The 15,216-nt window shown below is 43.5% G+C and overlaps 1 protein-coding gene across 1 annotated transcript; it reads left to right on the top strand.

Moving 5' to 3' along the window:
* Positions 1–3,709: 3,709 nt before the first annotated feature.
* Positions 3,710–14,846, top strand: LOC306707879 (5-aminolevulinate synthase, non-specific, mitochondrial-like; the record flags this gene model as incomplete). The annotated part of the gene is made up of 24 exons (XM_079175521.1): positions 3,710–3,747; positions 4,422–4,535; positions 5,157–5,245; positions 5,588–5,654; positions 5,766–5,874; positions 6,303–6,389; positions 6,584–6,620; positions 6,884–6,993; positions 7,069–7,168; positions 7,536–7,573; positions 7,906–7,982; positions 8,364–8,475; positions 8,943–9,056; positions 11,599–11,672; positions 11,870–12,075; positions 12,188–12,364; positions 12,508–12,639; positions 12,745–12,964; positions 13,065–13,249; positions 13,389–13,568; positions 13,703–13,867; positions 13,963–14,231; positions 14,342–14,504; positions 14,685–14,846. 24 exons carry the CDS (start codon positions 3,710–3,712, stop codon positions 14,843–14,845), a joined length of 3,024 nt encoding a protein of 1,007 aa, XP_079031647.1. The 3' UTR covers position 14,846.
* Between the last annotated feature and the right edge of the window lie 370 nt (positions 14,847–15,216).

Genomic DNA, 15,216 nt, shown 5'->3' with positions numbered 1-15,216 from the left:
CAACCCAATCCCGTTCCCATTGTCATTTTCTGCATTATTAGTTTGGCATTACTATAACAAATGAGTGCCGCGACAGCGTCACGTGTCAAAATGACATGCAGAGATTTTCTGCTGAGGAATACAGGATTCTCTTATTTGAAATGCTGCACCTTGTAATCCTCCCTGCCATCACTCAGTATCTACTTTGGCCTGTATCCGGTACGTCCTGTCACACCTGCGTCTGTCTGCAGTCGGATATGGCACGAGGGAACACCAGAGACGCTTGGGTCTGATTCATAGCTCTCAGCAGTCCAGCCAGACCCATCAGTCATAGTTGGTGTGACTGACAGTCAGAGATACCGTTTTAGCTAAGCCTACCAAAATGCCTGGCTTAGTAAAGCTTATCCATCGCAGGATGTTATCACTCAAGGCGTTCTGTCACTTGTGTCGTCGGCACAGAGTCCAGGCTTGACACTGAGCTGGTCTCTTCACCTAGCCACATACTTATCAGCATCCATTACTGAGGTGTGAGGGCCTGATAAAAGGTCTATACCCAGGTCCACGCAGCTCAAGGCAGAGGTCCCGTTTAGATTGTTGTCTCTGCGGAGAGAGAGAGGCCTTGCCCCTTTGACTCTTGCTCTCACCACTCTGTAAGGCTGTGCTGCTCTGTCAATCAGAGAGGACCCTGGGTGATCAGTCAGCTCCTCTTTAGTGGATGCAGGCCCGAGGAGCCATTAGAGAGGAGGCGGAATAGCCAGACTGGCCCAGGCCAAGAGCTGATGAGAAACAGAGGAGCTGGAGAGCCCGAGGAAGAAAGTGGAAGTGGGGAGGAGGGCAGAGGAGCAGGAGGTGGATGTGCTGAACTATGTGAATTGTGAAGGGAGGGCAGCTCTGTTTTCTATTTGTGAGGATTAGGTTGACAGATCTGTATTTAGTTTCTTTGGGCCTCTAGCTGCAGCTAATCCCCCTCACCTGCAGCGAGTGCCCCCACTCTCTTTCCTCTGACCCTGCAGCCCCCTTATGCTTCCCCCCTCCTGCCCAGCACAAACACTCGTCCCGAGACAAGCACATGACTCGTTGCACTCTGTCTCCTCAGGTTAGGGCCTCACACTCGACACAAATCTCTCCCGGCCCAAAGGAACAGCAGGGGTCTCAGTCTTTCTGGAACAGAAGAAAAAGGACCCCCACAAACTTCCACATGTTAGGATTTTTTTTTTTTTCAGCTCGGGTGAGGGGTTGTCCCTCATCACTTAGAGATAGCAATTACTCAGAAATTAAGAGCCATTACTACGGAAGCAGCTTGTCAAAGCCACTCAGGGGAAAGGGGAACCTTTGGTAAAGCTGCACATTAGGAAATATTCAGGGTCAGGTCAGGGGCACAGACCTCTTCTCTTCAGATCCTGGCTCCCACACACTCTGGCCAGGCCTTCACACTGTGAAAGAAAGACCGCAGTGGCTCCGCAAACACACACAGCATGCCTGCCAGCAATTCTGGAAGGTGGGGACTCTGGATGACCTAATAGTTTTAGAATCTAAAGCACATTTCTCTGTTCAAACAATAGATTGACATGACTGCAACATAATGCAACAAAGAGACTAAAACAGGTTTTGAAAGGTTGTCGATGAAGCAATATGTGATTCCCTCGAGGTGTCGTATTCATGTAGTGTCATTGACATGTTTGGAGCTTAGAACAGCCGTCATTAGTCAATTACTGTCTGATATAGTGAATTTAACTGCTCCAATACAGAATGAGCTACACTTACAACATCTAACCAACACAGCTTTATCTTTACACACAGCCATCGTCAAAAATATATATACAAATTACTTCCATGTGGCTGACAGATAGAATATTTAGTTTCTCTGAATGCTATCAATTACCCCACACCCACCCTACCGCAAACCACCACACACACACACACACACACACACACACACACATACAGTAGAAACACTTTCGGACAAGTAGTAGCAAGCTCACAAGAAGGGTCTCATTACCGAGTGAAACAGAGGGTGCTAAAGGGGATTTTTCTTAACACCGCCAGCAATAGGTCTCCTACCTTACACCAATGAGGTACTAACCGGGCCCACACACATTCGTCCTCTTAACAATGGACGAAGGTTGCAAATACGCACTGACCGTAAGCGTGAAGAGGAAGCCTGGTGGCTGCTTGCAGTCTTTTACAGGCTGCTATGCGGCTGTAACGACATCCGTCGACCTAAAACCTGAACACACAAATCCATAGAGGAGAGGATTTAACATGTAAAGAAGACAAGAGACCTGGTTTGATTTAGAAGAGGCAGCATCATGCATATCACAAATGCTGAATGATTGTTTACAGAAAGTGCACATTTAGCATTCAAAACTCAGAAGTAATGAGGATTTGATATACTACATACTGTATAGGCCTATATGTCATATACTGTTGCGTAGTATACAACGCATTTATATTTTATAAACTATGTACAGGGCTGTATATATAAACCCTGTACTTTGTGCCTTTCATGAAGAAGTGCTCAGATCCCTTCAGGCCAGGTGAAAAGGAGAACGAGAGAAAAGGTGGAGCTGAGCACATTACAAGGAGAAAAGCCCTGAAGGAAAGTACAGCTAAATGCTGTAAACCTACGGATGTGTTTGAAAAAAATATTACTAATGCAGAATGTCATAATATCACAACTACACTTCCTGAGTAGATTTATGTTTTAAAGAAATGGCATCAACACTTAATTGTCCTATGAATGCAGGAGATGTGTGTGTGTGTGCATCTATAATATTTAAAATAAGGATCTGTGTGATCTTCTCTGCCAGGTGGAAGCACCAGTTGCTCAGAGGTGCTTCATGAGGATCAATAGTGCAGTCAGAGCTCTGAGGAAACACCAGGTGCAAAAGAAAAGACACTTCAAAGGAGAACATACTATAACTGTAGCCTTAATTATGGAGGAGCAATTGACCCTTGCAACTGAAGACACTTTTAACTATTTTTATTGGGGTTTTTTAAGCAGTTTTGGTGTTTACAAATAAAACAAAAAGACATGTTTATAGAAAAACATTTAAACTAAACCGGTTATAATGTGGTCTATTTTTGAATGTGTGGAGATTAGTTGGCCCTTGATTTTACTTAGTTCTAACTAAATGTAGTAATTCCAAAATGCAAAAATACTTCATTACAATAAGTCTTTCTGGAGTGCAAGATCTTTTAAAAAGTGCATTAGCTCTGAAATGTAGTCGAATAGATTAGCATTAAGTAGCAGAACATGTACTCAAGTAAAAGTAGAAGTAAGTCAAAACTGTAGGTAACGCTACAGTACCTAAGTAACGAAAAATATAGGTTACTTATCTAACGTTACTTTCCCTTTGAAACCCACTCAAAAATGCTAAATAAGCTACATATATGCATATCATGTGTAATAAACATGGTGTAAGTGAAGTTAATATATTATTTTTCAGTTTTAATGGTCTATTCATGTCCAAAACAACTTTACAAATGTGAATCTTTCTGGCTGGAAAAAACAACTAATCAGTCAGCTGCGCATGCGCAAACCGCGCGAGATTTCCACAATATCCTTACGCGGGAACATTGTGTATATGAATCCATATGAATATGATTTCTGTACATACACTTACGTCTCGTCTTACGTAAAAAAAAATACATGATGGCATCCCGTGTAGCAGAGCTGTTTTCAGAAGTTGACAACCTTCGTAATGAACTGCTGAACAATGTCGAAGTAATGACAGATTGCCGGCGTAATGAGGAAGAAATCAGCCAGTAAGTTCCGGCTGTTAAGCTAACGTGATGTTAAACTGGGTTAGCTAACGTTAGCCGCTCATCCGGGTACCCAGCAAGCTAGCCGCAAAAGTAACGTTAGCGGTTCATCCGGGTACCCAGCAAGCTACACGTAGAAGTAACGTTAGCTAAGTATCCTACATTTTACGTTACTTAAGTACTGTACTCATCTACAGTTTCGACGTACTTATACTCTACTTGAGTAGCTACATATTCCGCTACTTATTTATAATGATCAAATGCATGTAAGACTTTTTACTTGTTGTAATTGAGCATTTTAGCATTTTTTAATTACTACATCTAGTTAACCCTAAGTAACTCCACACACAAAGTAGACCACATTATAACCGTTTAGTTTAAATATGTTTCTGTTTAGTGGTTATACAAGTAACAAGTATTTTAGTTTTATGTATAAATCATAATAATACGTTTGAATAATTAAAAATGTCCTATCATATTCCGTGAATCCAAACTATATACAGTTTTCAAAGTAAAGTAAATTATAGGTATTTTATTCACTGGATTACTCAGAAATACACCCTCCTGCTTGATTGTTTTTAACCACAGACTGTTTCAGATTTTCCAGCAAATGAACTGTACAGTATAACAATATTTATCAATATTGCTGAAGTATCGCACTGTATCTTTATTTCCAGGAGGGACATTTTGACCCGCATCGAAAACGTAATCCTGGGAATAGTGACGAGTCTCTCCAAAGACGAGGCCCCTGTCCTGGCATTGCCCAACAGATCCAGCTGGGCCAACATCAGGTAACTATTTAAACACGCTGCTGCATGAAAACATGTCCTACCCGCCTTGAAGACTGCACATCTGTCTAAGCCTTCTGACCTTTAAAAGGATAAACACATGCTGTCGTGTTGTGTAAAGAAATAAATAAACATTTACCTATAGGCCACACAAGATGATCAGATTTCTGTTTAATACACACTTGTACACACGTTGTAAGCAGGCTGCACGGGCAACCAGGTGGTAGAAAAAACAAAATTAAACTTTGGATCAGAGAGAGATTGAAGTTGAAATAACTTCCTGCTGCTTTTAAAAGATGCCAGCGTGATAAGGAATTGAAAAGCTCCGGCCTACACAAACACAAATTTACAAAGGGCTTTAATGCGACTAGGCTGCGGAGACCTGATGCTCAGAACAAAGCGGACTGTCTGGTCTTGTTTGGATCAAACCTTGCCGCAGCTTAAAGCACATTCTCAGCCCTTTCAAATGTGCGAATCCCCAAAGGTTTTCACCCTCAGGGTGTGGGGAATTTTAGATGGCTCACAGGTGGGGGGGTGGGGGGGTTTCAAAGCTCTAAAACTAAATGTAGCATACACAGTTTGTGTAGACTTCTTTGATGGCTTCACGTGTTCTTCCCACTTGAGCTTTGACAGGGCCGTCGGGCTTCAGATGAGCTCAGGAAGTTCCGTCACCACCATTAGGAGCGACCGTCCGTCCTCCGTCGCTAAATTTGGTGAGAAGATATTACGCACACACCTCCCGTTAAGTTTTCTCTTTTCTGTTTGACAACCGACATTCCTTTTAACCAAAAAGGGCTTTACAGTTATACTGTACTTCATGTGGCTTTCATTTCTTTTTTCATTGTGAACACATTCCTAAACTGCACTAACGGCAGTAAAAGTCAGACTTAGTTTTAGGTGACAAAGTGGCAGAGAACAGTATATGTTGAAAGAGGCTTTTAGGGATCGGTTTACCACATGCACATCCTAATTAAGAACAGACTGGAGTCCTTTTTAAAGATGTGATAAGTGAATAAAGTGTTTATAATCATTGAGTTTGTTTTCTCTGTTTGAAGCGCAAATTCTCAAGATCTTCCTGGTCATCTACAAACTTGTGCAGAGCAACTCGTTTGCAACCAAAAGGTTATTTATTTGTCGTCAGTTCACGCTTCATACGAAACACGAAAGCTCGATAAAATCCACGTTTCGTTGAATTATTCGTGAATTTAAAAGATGTACGTTTTGTTTCCACAGAGACATCTACTACAACAACACACAGCTGTTTGGCTCACAGAAGACTGTTGATAGTATCGTGGATGATATTTCCTGCATGCTGAAGGTTCCTCGCAGATCACTACATGTGGTAAGCGTGTGTGTCCTCGTTAGTGTGAGAAACGGTGCGCTGTGTGAAAACACACACACACACACACACACACACACACACACACACACACGCTTCAGACATTAAAACCGTGGAGCAAAATTCCTTTGGATATGCTTTGTTTTTATTAGTTCAAGTCCCGCAGATGAAATTGGTTCCGTGCTGTGTTCTTAAGCATTTTTCTTCTGCTTCTTATCTTGACAAACACCTGTGTGTGTGTGTGTGTGTGTGTGTGTGTGTGTGTGTGTGTGTGTGTGTGTGTGTGTGTGTGTGTGTGTGTGTGTTTGTGTGTGTGTGTGTGTGTGTGTGTTTCTGATCAAACAGAAATTGAATTAAAGTTGAATTCAAAGAGGCAGTGTTAATAAGAGCAGGCTTTAACTTGTGTGTGTGTGTAACTGTGATGTCACCAGTTGGCCACGTCAAAGGGCTTAATCTCAGGGGATCTGTGTTATCTGGAGGAGGACGGCACGAGGACCGACTGCCGCTCCGGCTCGGCTGTAAGTTCCATCCAACGACTGAAACAGTCTTCATGTTACTGCACTGAGAGACACTCTGCATCGACCATGACTTGAGGAGTTTTTATGGAGCATTTATATTTGTTTTACATTCATATTTTGGAAAAACGATAGTACCACTAGGCTTATGACATAACAGAATACGTTTAGGCATCTTTCACTACGTTTTGTTTCAGGCTGTTGCTGTTTCATCAAACATTCGTGGGATTAGAAGTATCCTTTGCTTCACTGTGTATTGTCACTAGATACCTCTGAGAATGTCATATGTATTTCTTGTATATCGAGTATATTTGTGTGTGGAGCGGACGCTACATAGTTGCAGGGTTGCTTTTCCTTTATCGTTTACAGATATTGTATCATCTGCAAAGTTCATCATGATAGTTGAGAAGGACGCAACGTTCTTGTATATCGAGTATATTTGTGTGTGGAGCGGACGCTACATAGTTGCATAGTTGCTTTTCCTTTATCGTTTACAGATATTGTATCATCTGCAAAGTTCATCATGATAGTTGAGAAGGACGCAACGTTCCAGAGACTACTGGACGACGACTTCTGCACCAAGATGTCTCCTTGCATCATGATCACGGTGCGTTTCCTTTTTTTAAAAAGGCCTTTATGAATGTTTCGAATGCTTACTGGGTGCGTTTTGTGTGGTTTTTAGGGTAAAGGCGTGCCAGACGTGAACAGCAGGCTGATGGTGAGAAAGCTCTGGGATGCGCTGCACATCCCCGTCTTCGCTCTGGTGGACGCCGACCCGCACGGTACTCATCCTCCGTCTGAGTGCAAAACCAGTTTTACCTCTCGCACATACTTCCACCCGTTTAACAACACTCGGACTGTCCTTTCATCTCCGCACACACACACGAAGCTAGGCCAGCAGATGTTAGCACCTGTCCGCTACGTCACTGTGCCTCGTCGGACTGTTATTTCCGTTGGCGTGATCTCGTCCTGGCAGGACAGCTCACTTTCCAATCGGCCTCCGTACCTCTAACCCTTTCCCCATGGCATGGCGAGACACATGTGTAATGCTTTACTTTGTTCTAAGCTCTGTTACACATTTCGGAGGATAATTGCTCTGGTATGCTGGTGATTGCAGCGTGTCTGTGTCTCTCCCTCTGATTTTCTCAGGGATTGAGATCATGTGCATCTACAAGTACGGATCAGTGGTGAGTCCTGCCCTGCCACTTATTCCTATACTGTATATTATCCAATGTGGCCTGTTCAGTGTCTCCCGGTTAGCAATGTGTAATTATTCCCCTCTTTTAAGTAAAAACTCATCCATCTACGAATATTGAAACCGACGTACGGAGTGAAAACGTTGACTGATCTTGTGTCTTTGTTGACGTCTGCGATGTTTGTGTAATCATCCTCGTGTTCATTAACGTCATTGTGAACATGTGTTGGGCCTAACCGCACCGTGGGCACGGCGCTGATTAGTGTGTTTATTTGAGATACATTATGTGTATGAGCATTTTTTTTGTGTGTTTTTTTTCCACAGGCCATGTCGTTTGAGGCCCACAGTCTGACCGTCCCCAGCGTTATGTGGCTAGGGCTCCTCCCCTCTGACCTCCAGAGGTTTGGACTCAACATTCGCTACTTCCTCCTCCTGCCTCTAATTGGGATTATATTCTGGGGACATCTGGATTGTTTGTTTTGGTTTCTGTTGCTGTCGCCCTCACTTTTCCTCTTCCCTCTAGGAACTGCATCCGAGAGCATATTGAGTTTTAAGTATACGTCCCCTCGAACAGATTTAGGCCAAAAGGGGCTTTTTGACATACATTTAATTGTAGTCTGCACTTTTTTGTTCCCCCTCCTATGTTCCTCCCTAAACATACACATAATAACTCAACGCGAGTCTGAAAGGACGACATCCATCAACCGAACCGCCTGCTGCCATTTTCAGGAAATCAATGTTATTATGCGTCGTAAAAAAGAAATCCCCATTTCATTCTTGAGGCTGCGGGTTCCCGAGGATGCCCTGATCCCCCTCACCGGCAGAGATGAGAGCAAACTCAGCAGCCTCCTCCAAAGGCCGTACGTAACCAGCAAACCCGACTGGCAGAGAGAGGTGAGACAGGAAGCTGCTTTAGAATTGACTGAAGTATCTGAAACGTATCTCTTCAATTAAACTGGTTGTAAGGCTGAGAGAAAATAAAGTTTTTATCTAATTTTATGAACGTATTCGAGCGTTATCCTATTTAGATATGGGAGTAGTTCTCATGTCTGAATAAATAAGTTTCCCACAACCTTTACCTTCCACCTACTTGGAGAACATGTTGGTCTGAAACAACCTTCAAAAGGACACTAAGTGTTCTTACTCAGAGGTTTAATACAGTTGTAACGTCTTTGCTCGTGTGACACACGGCGCAGGAATGCGCGCGAGAGGACTCTCAGCTCGCTGGGTACCGACCGATGCAGAGGAGCCACTCTGTTGTTGGAGTGGCTCTCGGAGATAAACGCCTGAGGATTTATGCGCGTGTTTGCACGGCCTCCTCCTTCATGCTCCTTGACGCTGCGTGTTTGCTCTCGTCCTAGATGGAACTGATGCAGCAGAGTAAGGTCAAGGCTGAAATACAGTCACTGGCAGCCATAGCCCCCGACTTCCTCACCAGCATCTACCTGCCCAACAAGCTGCGCTACGGGGGCTGGGTATGAGCGCGATGCTGCCACCTAGTGGAATAAGGGAACTGAAGACAGATCTTCCACTGAACTGTCCTGACCTCGTCAGATGGATTGAATTATAATAAGTTGGTTTGTAATTGTGAAATGTCTCATCCCATCATTAAAACCCTGTAACCCCTTTGACAAGTCAGAACCTGTTAGGTTTTTTTCTGTTCTTGTTGGCCTTGTTTATATTCCCAGAGATGTTTGGACCTGCTGTTGCAACGCTCCCAAACACACAATGTACTGTGTGGATCGGTTTTCATTCATGGAGTTAATTATTCTACAATTGTTTCAGCATTGTGTTGCGTGATTTACAGCCACTGAACACCACTGTGCATGTTGGTGCAAAGACGACATGTGAGCAGATGAGAAGGATGATTCAGTAGTTTTGGAATTGGAGTAACTGAGGCGGATCGCTTAATTAATGCACAACATATATAAACTCATGCTACTGTTCTTTTTATACAGTCTGTCGTCCAGCAGGTGGAGGCAGTGTTCATATATGAACACTGCCTCCCACGCATAAAGAAGCATTTACACGCATAAATAATATATTATTTATGCGTGTTTTTACTTTAACCATAGCTGTTGTAGTACAAATATCCACACAAGGGTAGATTACAATGATTAGTAATAAAAATGGTGCTGAAAATATTTTGCTTCGGAAATAATTTACTAAAATGTTAAAGCTTATAACGTTTATTTTTACAGTTAACACTTGAAATGATGAAGGCACTTGGAAATGACAAGTAGTACAAAATGTCAACCATACTTTTGTCAACCAGCTTTTTCAGATCAGAGTTTATTGAGTAAATAAAGGGGAAACGTGGGTTAAGGACCCCAACAAAAACTAATGATTTAAAAAATTGCCCATTACTAATGGTGAAATAAGTGTTCGGATTAAGTAAGAAGTAAAAAGTCACAATTTTACAAGTTTTATGCATAATAGCCCTAAAATATTCCCCACTCCGGACTGTATGAGGGGTGGGCCGAACCAAGTACTGTGATTAACACTTTGGAGGGGCCGCGTGCAGAAGAGTCCACTTCAGTTGTGATTTATCGTAGACGTGGACTGTTGGTAGGACAGCAGAGGTTTTATCTGAACGGAAGCGAACCATGTATTATTGTTAATATACACTAAATGAAATACATAAGGAGAAAATATCTGGCTATCTTATAACTGACAAGAATTCACACAATGTACAATCATCTGAATTTAAAACAAACATCAAAGTACTTCAAACTGTACTAGGAGTAAAGAAAACTCACATTTTCACTCAGACAAACGGTGGTTGCCAGTGGAGTTGACTGCAGGTAGACTAATTAGCTCACACCTAAACTCAATCCTTTATCGATAAGGTCTGATCCCGCCAGGCTCCTCCCACTTCCTGCTCCTCCTCAGACAGCTCCGACTCCAGACTATTACGTCATTGACGCACGTGAGCAGTAGTTTAAATAGTTGGACGATGTTGAGCTAATTTTAACAGCTCTATGCAACTTGTTTGGAGTAGTTTGTGTGTCCACTTCAGTGGACGTAGAGGGCTTCCGGTTTGAAATAGACGATCTTTGGCAGCATTACGTGACGGCCGGTGGGCGTGGCTTCTTGCTTGTGCAACATAATGCTGCTACGTCACCGCAGTGACCGAAGTGTTATAATATCTGCAGCTGGAGTTTCCTCAACGTGAGAGAAGAATCGGGAAGAATTTGGGAAACTGTCGTGGAAGACAAGAGCTGCATTTAAACTATAAAAGATAAACCAGGTGGGTTATTATAAGAACGGCATGAGGGAATATTACAGGGATGGTTTACAGGCCATGTGGTCCAGTCTGATGTCCGTGGCTTCAAGATAGGAACTGTTTTTGTCTGCCATCAATTTAACTTTGGCTTGATAAGCTTTTATTGATCAAAACTGATTAAACAAAATATGGCATTTAATTCCTCAATCTTTGTGTTGAAGTTTTTGCTTCAGACTACCAATCATTTAGTCATTTTCCAATTAAAAGCAACTGGTTACTGTGAGATCATTTGAACACTGTGTATATTAATATTATTATATTATTATACATTATATACCTCTGTAAATGGCAGGTTTTAGCTCTTGTGTGCATTTAATTATGGTTCACAATCTATCTAGAACTTATACCTGTTGTCCTTTTTTTGGTAATTAAAAATATGATTTTGTTTTTAGGTCAAGGTCAGTTTCCTCCAGAGCCATTTATTTCTAGAAACAAAGTATTTATGAATTGGTAACAATAATAACAATACAGAAAAGAGACATGTAACGGAGAGCGTCTTGTTCGACGTTGCGGATCTTATGAGATCCAGCCTCTGTTTCTGACATAAACAGGATGGCGGGGGCTCAAGTCTGCTACAGTTCATGTTTCATCGTCTCCTTCGTTGCCAGACAGGTCCTCGAGAGGCCTTCCCTTTTCCACTTGTCAAGGACAGCTGACTACAGAGCAGAGTGGATTAAAGTAGTCTCTTGGGCATTAAATATAACATTGCTTTCCAGTCTCACTGGTCACAGATTAGTGTGGAATCAGTCATGTTTCGCAAGACGTTTTTCATCTGTTACGTCCGGGTGGATTGGGATGTGTTCAGGTAAAAAACAATTACTATGCGGGAGCAGTTTTGGTAGAAAATCTTACTGCATCAGTTGTCACATTTTTGAGGAAGATCTTTTAACCACACTGCCCGCCCGTGCTAGTATAAACTGTATGCAATGGATGTCTCTTCCCACAGGAAAACAATCTGGACATATTATTTAACGCTTCTCCTTTTGTCTCCCTCTCATTCAGGTCAAGAGGATCTCACATGGACGCAGTGATCCGCCGGTGCCCTTTCCTCACCGCTGTGCCCGGCGTTTTCCTGCAGCTGGCTGGGAAGTCGTCGCTGGTGAGCTATGCCCAGAAGTGCCCCGTGATGATGGACCTGGCCTCCAGACCTCCGGCCAGAGCTCTGTCCTCTTCAGCGTCTGCGTCCAAAGGCACTCCAACAAATGATGGTGAAGCACCCTATATATTGATTAACTGTTTTTAGTTAATTGAATAAATGCTGATGTTTTTTTTTCATTATTTTGTAGACAGATTTTAGAAACGTATTCCTGTCTTCTGTAGATCAAAAGCATGCAGTCAAGTTGCCCCCGGGTCACGTTAGGCCACCTGCTGGCCAGGCTGTAGGCTCCAAATGCCCGTTCCTGGCTGCAGAAATGGTGCAGAACAACAACAGGGTAGTAAGGGAGGCCAGTATGGAGCTGCAGGAGGACGTCCACAAAATGCACTCTGCGCGCACAGGTAAGCAACCTGTAATTGGATACTCGTACAGTAGGTCAGTTATGTAAGTTGTGAAAGGTCCTTGTGACATGTAATAGTCATAGGAAATGAATGTCATGCATTGATTTGGAGATCGTTAATGGTGTGCATCTTTCTTAAAACAGGGAAGAAAGACGTGGATATAGCGGTTGTGGATCTTATGGAGGCAGACGAGGCCAACACGGGGCCACCAAAAAGCCTTTTTAGACCCATGCCTTCCAAAGTGTCTCACCTGCTAAAGGACAATCTGCCCGAGGGTAAGAAAGACAATTTCTTCTTAATGTACAATCAGTTCTTCACAGTCAAACAGATTTGCTTTTTCAACCTCCATAACAACCCTCCTCCCGCTTTCCCTCCTTCAGTCGTCACCTTCCAGTACGACAAGTACTTCGAAAGGAAGATCGAAAGCAAGAAGACAGATCACACGTACAGGGTTTTTAAGACGGTGAACCGGAGTGCCCCCTCGTTCCCCATGGCAGACGACTACTCGGAGTCCCTTCACGTGAAGAGAGACGTGTCTGTGTGGTGCAGCAACGACTACCTCGGCATGAGCCGTCACCCCAAAGTCACCCAGACAATCATGTGAGTGGGCTCACATACATGCAGAGTCAGCCCAGATGAGGTACGAGAATAATAGTTGTAAAACTCTAATATAAGAAACTCTTTGTTATTTTTCTTCAAGGGAGACTTTACGAAAGCACGGCGCCGGTGCCGGGGGCACACGAAATATTTCGGGGACGAGCAAATTCCACGTGGAACTTGAACACGAGCTAGCTGACCTGCACAACAAGGATGCTGCGCTGCTGTTCACTTCCTGCTTTGTAGCCAATGACTCCACGTTGTTTACTCTGGCAAAAATGCTGCCAGGTACATTAAACTGAGCTTGGAAAATGTTACATTTGACCTAAAGTTCCATGCCTTTTGCTGTGATACAACAATTGTATTTGATGACATATTTTCTTTATTCATCCGTGGTAGAGTATTTAACATTTGTTTACTCGTCTAGGCTGTGAAATCTACTCTGACGCCGGCAACCATGCCTCAATGATCCAGGGTATAAGAAACAGTGGGGTCAAGAAGTTTGTCTTCCGTCACAATGACGTCAACCACCTGCAAGAGCTGCTGGAGAAGTCTGACCCTTCCACTCCAAAGATCGTTGCCTTTGAGACGGTGCATTCAATGGACGGTGAGTACACAGCCCTCCATGCAAGTGTCAGTTAAATAGGACATTTAAAAAGATGTAAAAACAACAGATAAAACAAGTTTTTGTACTTTTTATTTTTATGATAAGTGATCTAATAAACCCTGTGTCTTCTACAGGAGCCGTGTGCCCACTAGAAGAGATGTGCGACATTGCACACAAGTTTGGTGCCATTACCTTTGTGGACGAAGTTCACGCCGTGGGTTTATACGGGTCCAGAGGAGGAGGGATCGGGGACCGAGACAGAGTCATGCACAAGATGGACATCATCTCTGGAACACTTGGTGAGTAGAACTAACGAAGGGGGTGAAACCCATCGCAGCACCCTGACACCAGTTACATATGTGCCTCTCTGACTTGTTGTGGGTTTCCCTTCCAGGTAAGGCATTTGGCTGCGTGGGCGGCTACATCGCCAGCACCGGCACCCTGGTGGACACCATGCGCTCCTACGCCGCAGGCTTCATCTTCACCACCTCCCTGCCCCCCATGCTGCTGGCAGGGGCGAAGGACTCCATCAAGGTCCTGAAAAGTGAGGAGGGCCAGGTGCTCCGGAGGAAACACCAGAGGAGCGTCAAGCTGCTCCGGCAGATGCTGATGGACTCGGGCCTCCCGGTGGTCCACTGCCCGAGCCACATTATTCCTGTCCGGGTAATGGAAATGAATCATTTGTCCAATTAGTGCCTCTGCAGGAATTCAAGTCTTATTTAATTGCATAACTTTGAAATGTGAATCTGACACGTGATGCATCTGTTGGGCAGGTGGCTGATGCAGAGAAGAACAACGAGATCTGCGACATCATGATGTCTCGTTACAACATCTACGTCCAGGCGATCAACTACCCCACTGTGGCCAAAGGGGAGGAGCTGCTGCGCATCGCGCCCACACCACACCACACTCCCCAGATGATGTTCTTCTTTGTTGGTATGCTCACTATGATGCCTATCTCATGAAAAAAAAAAAAATCTGTTGCGCTGAGCAGTCGCAGGTGTATTTATATTGCGTGATGAACGAAAAATTCTCAATTAGAAGAAGAACATACCCATAATTTATGTCAAAGATTGTTGTATCCTCAGCTGTTTGCTCTCTGCTCCGTCTCCACAGACCGGCTGGTGAAGACGTGGAAGGAGGTGGGTATGGAGCTGAGGCCTCACTCCTCAGCAGAGTGTGACTTGTGTCGGCAGCCTCTTCACTTGGAGCTGATGAGTGAGAGGGAGAAGTCCTACTTCACAGGCCTCAGTCACACGATATCAGCAGTGGCTTGATATCGCGTTGAACACTGAAATCCCAACAAGCCCCGCCTCCTAGCATTCAATCTATTTATTGTATTCACATTAAACTTATCACTGCGTCAGAAAATGTCCTGTGGCACCAAATAAATGTGTGGGTTAAGTGCTGATTGACTTTCATGTGTTCACTTTGAATGTATTGATTATGACTGCAAAAGTTTTATGAATACATATATTTGAACATTGGTTTGTCCCATGTGTAAGTTACATAATGTAAATTATATTCCTCTATTAAAAAGCAAATGCAAAGTGTTTGAGCTAACTAGCTAACTAACTCTTATTGGTTCTTAAAGTGCTGTTTCGGAGCAGGGGGGATGTTCTAGTAGTATTTATGCTGCCTTTCTGAA

This window comes from Pholis gunnellus (assembly GCF_910591455.1).
Source record: "Pholis gunnellus genome assembly, chromosome: 2".
In the NCBI taxonomy this organism is placed as follows: Eukaryota; Metazoa; Chordata; class Actinopteri; order Perciformes; family Pholidae; genus Pholis; species Pholis gunnellus.
Note: the sequence above shows the minus strand (reverse complement) of the source record. Positions and strands in the feature narration are given on the sequence as shown.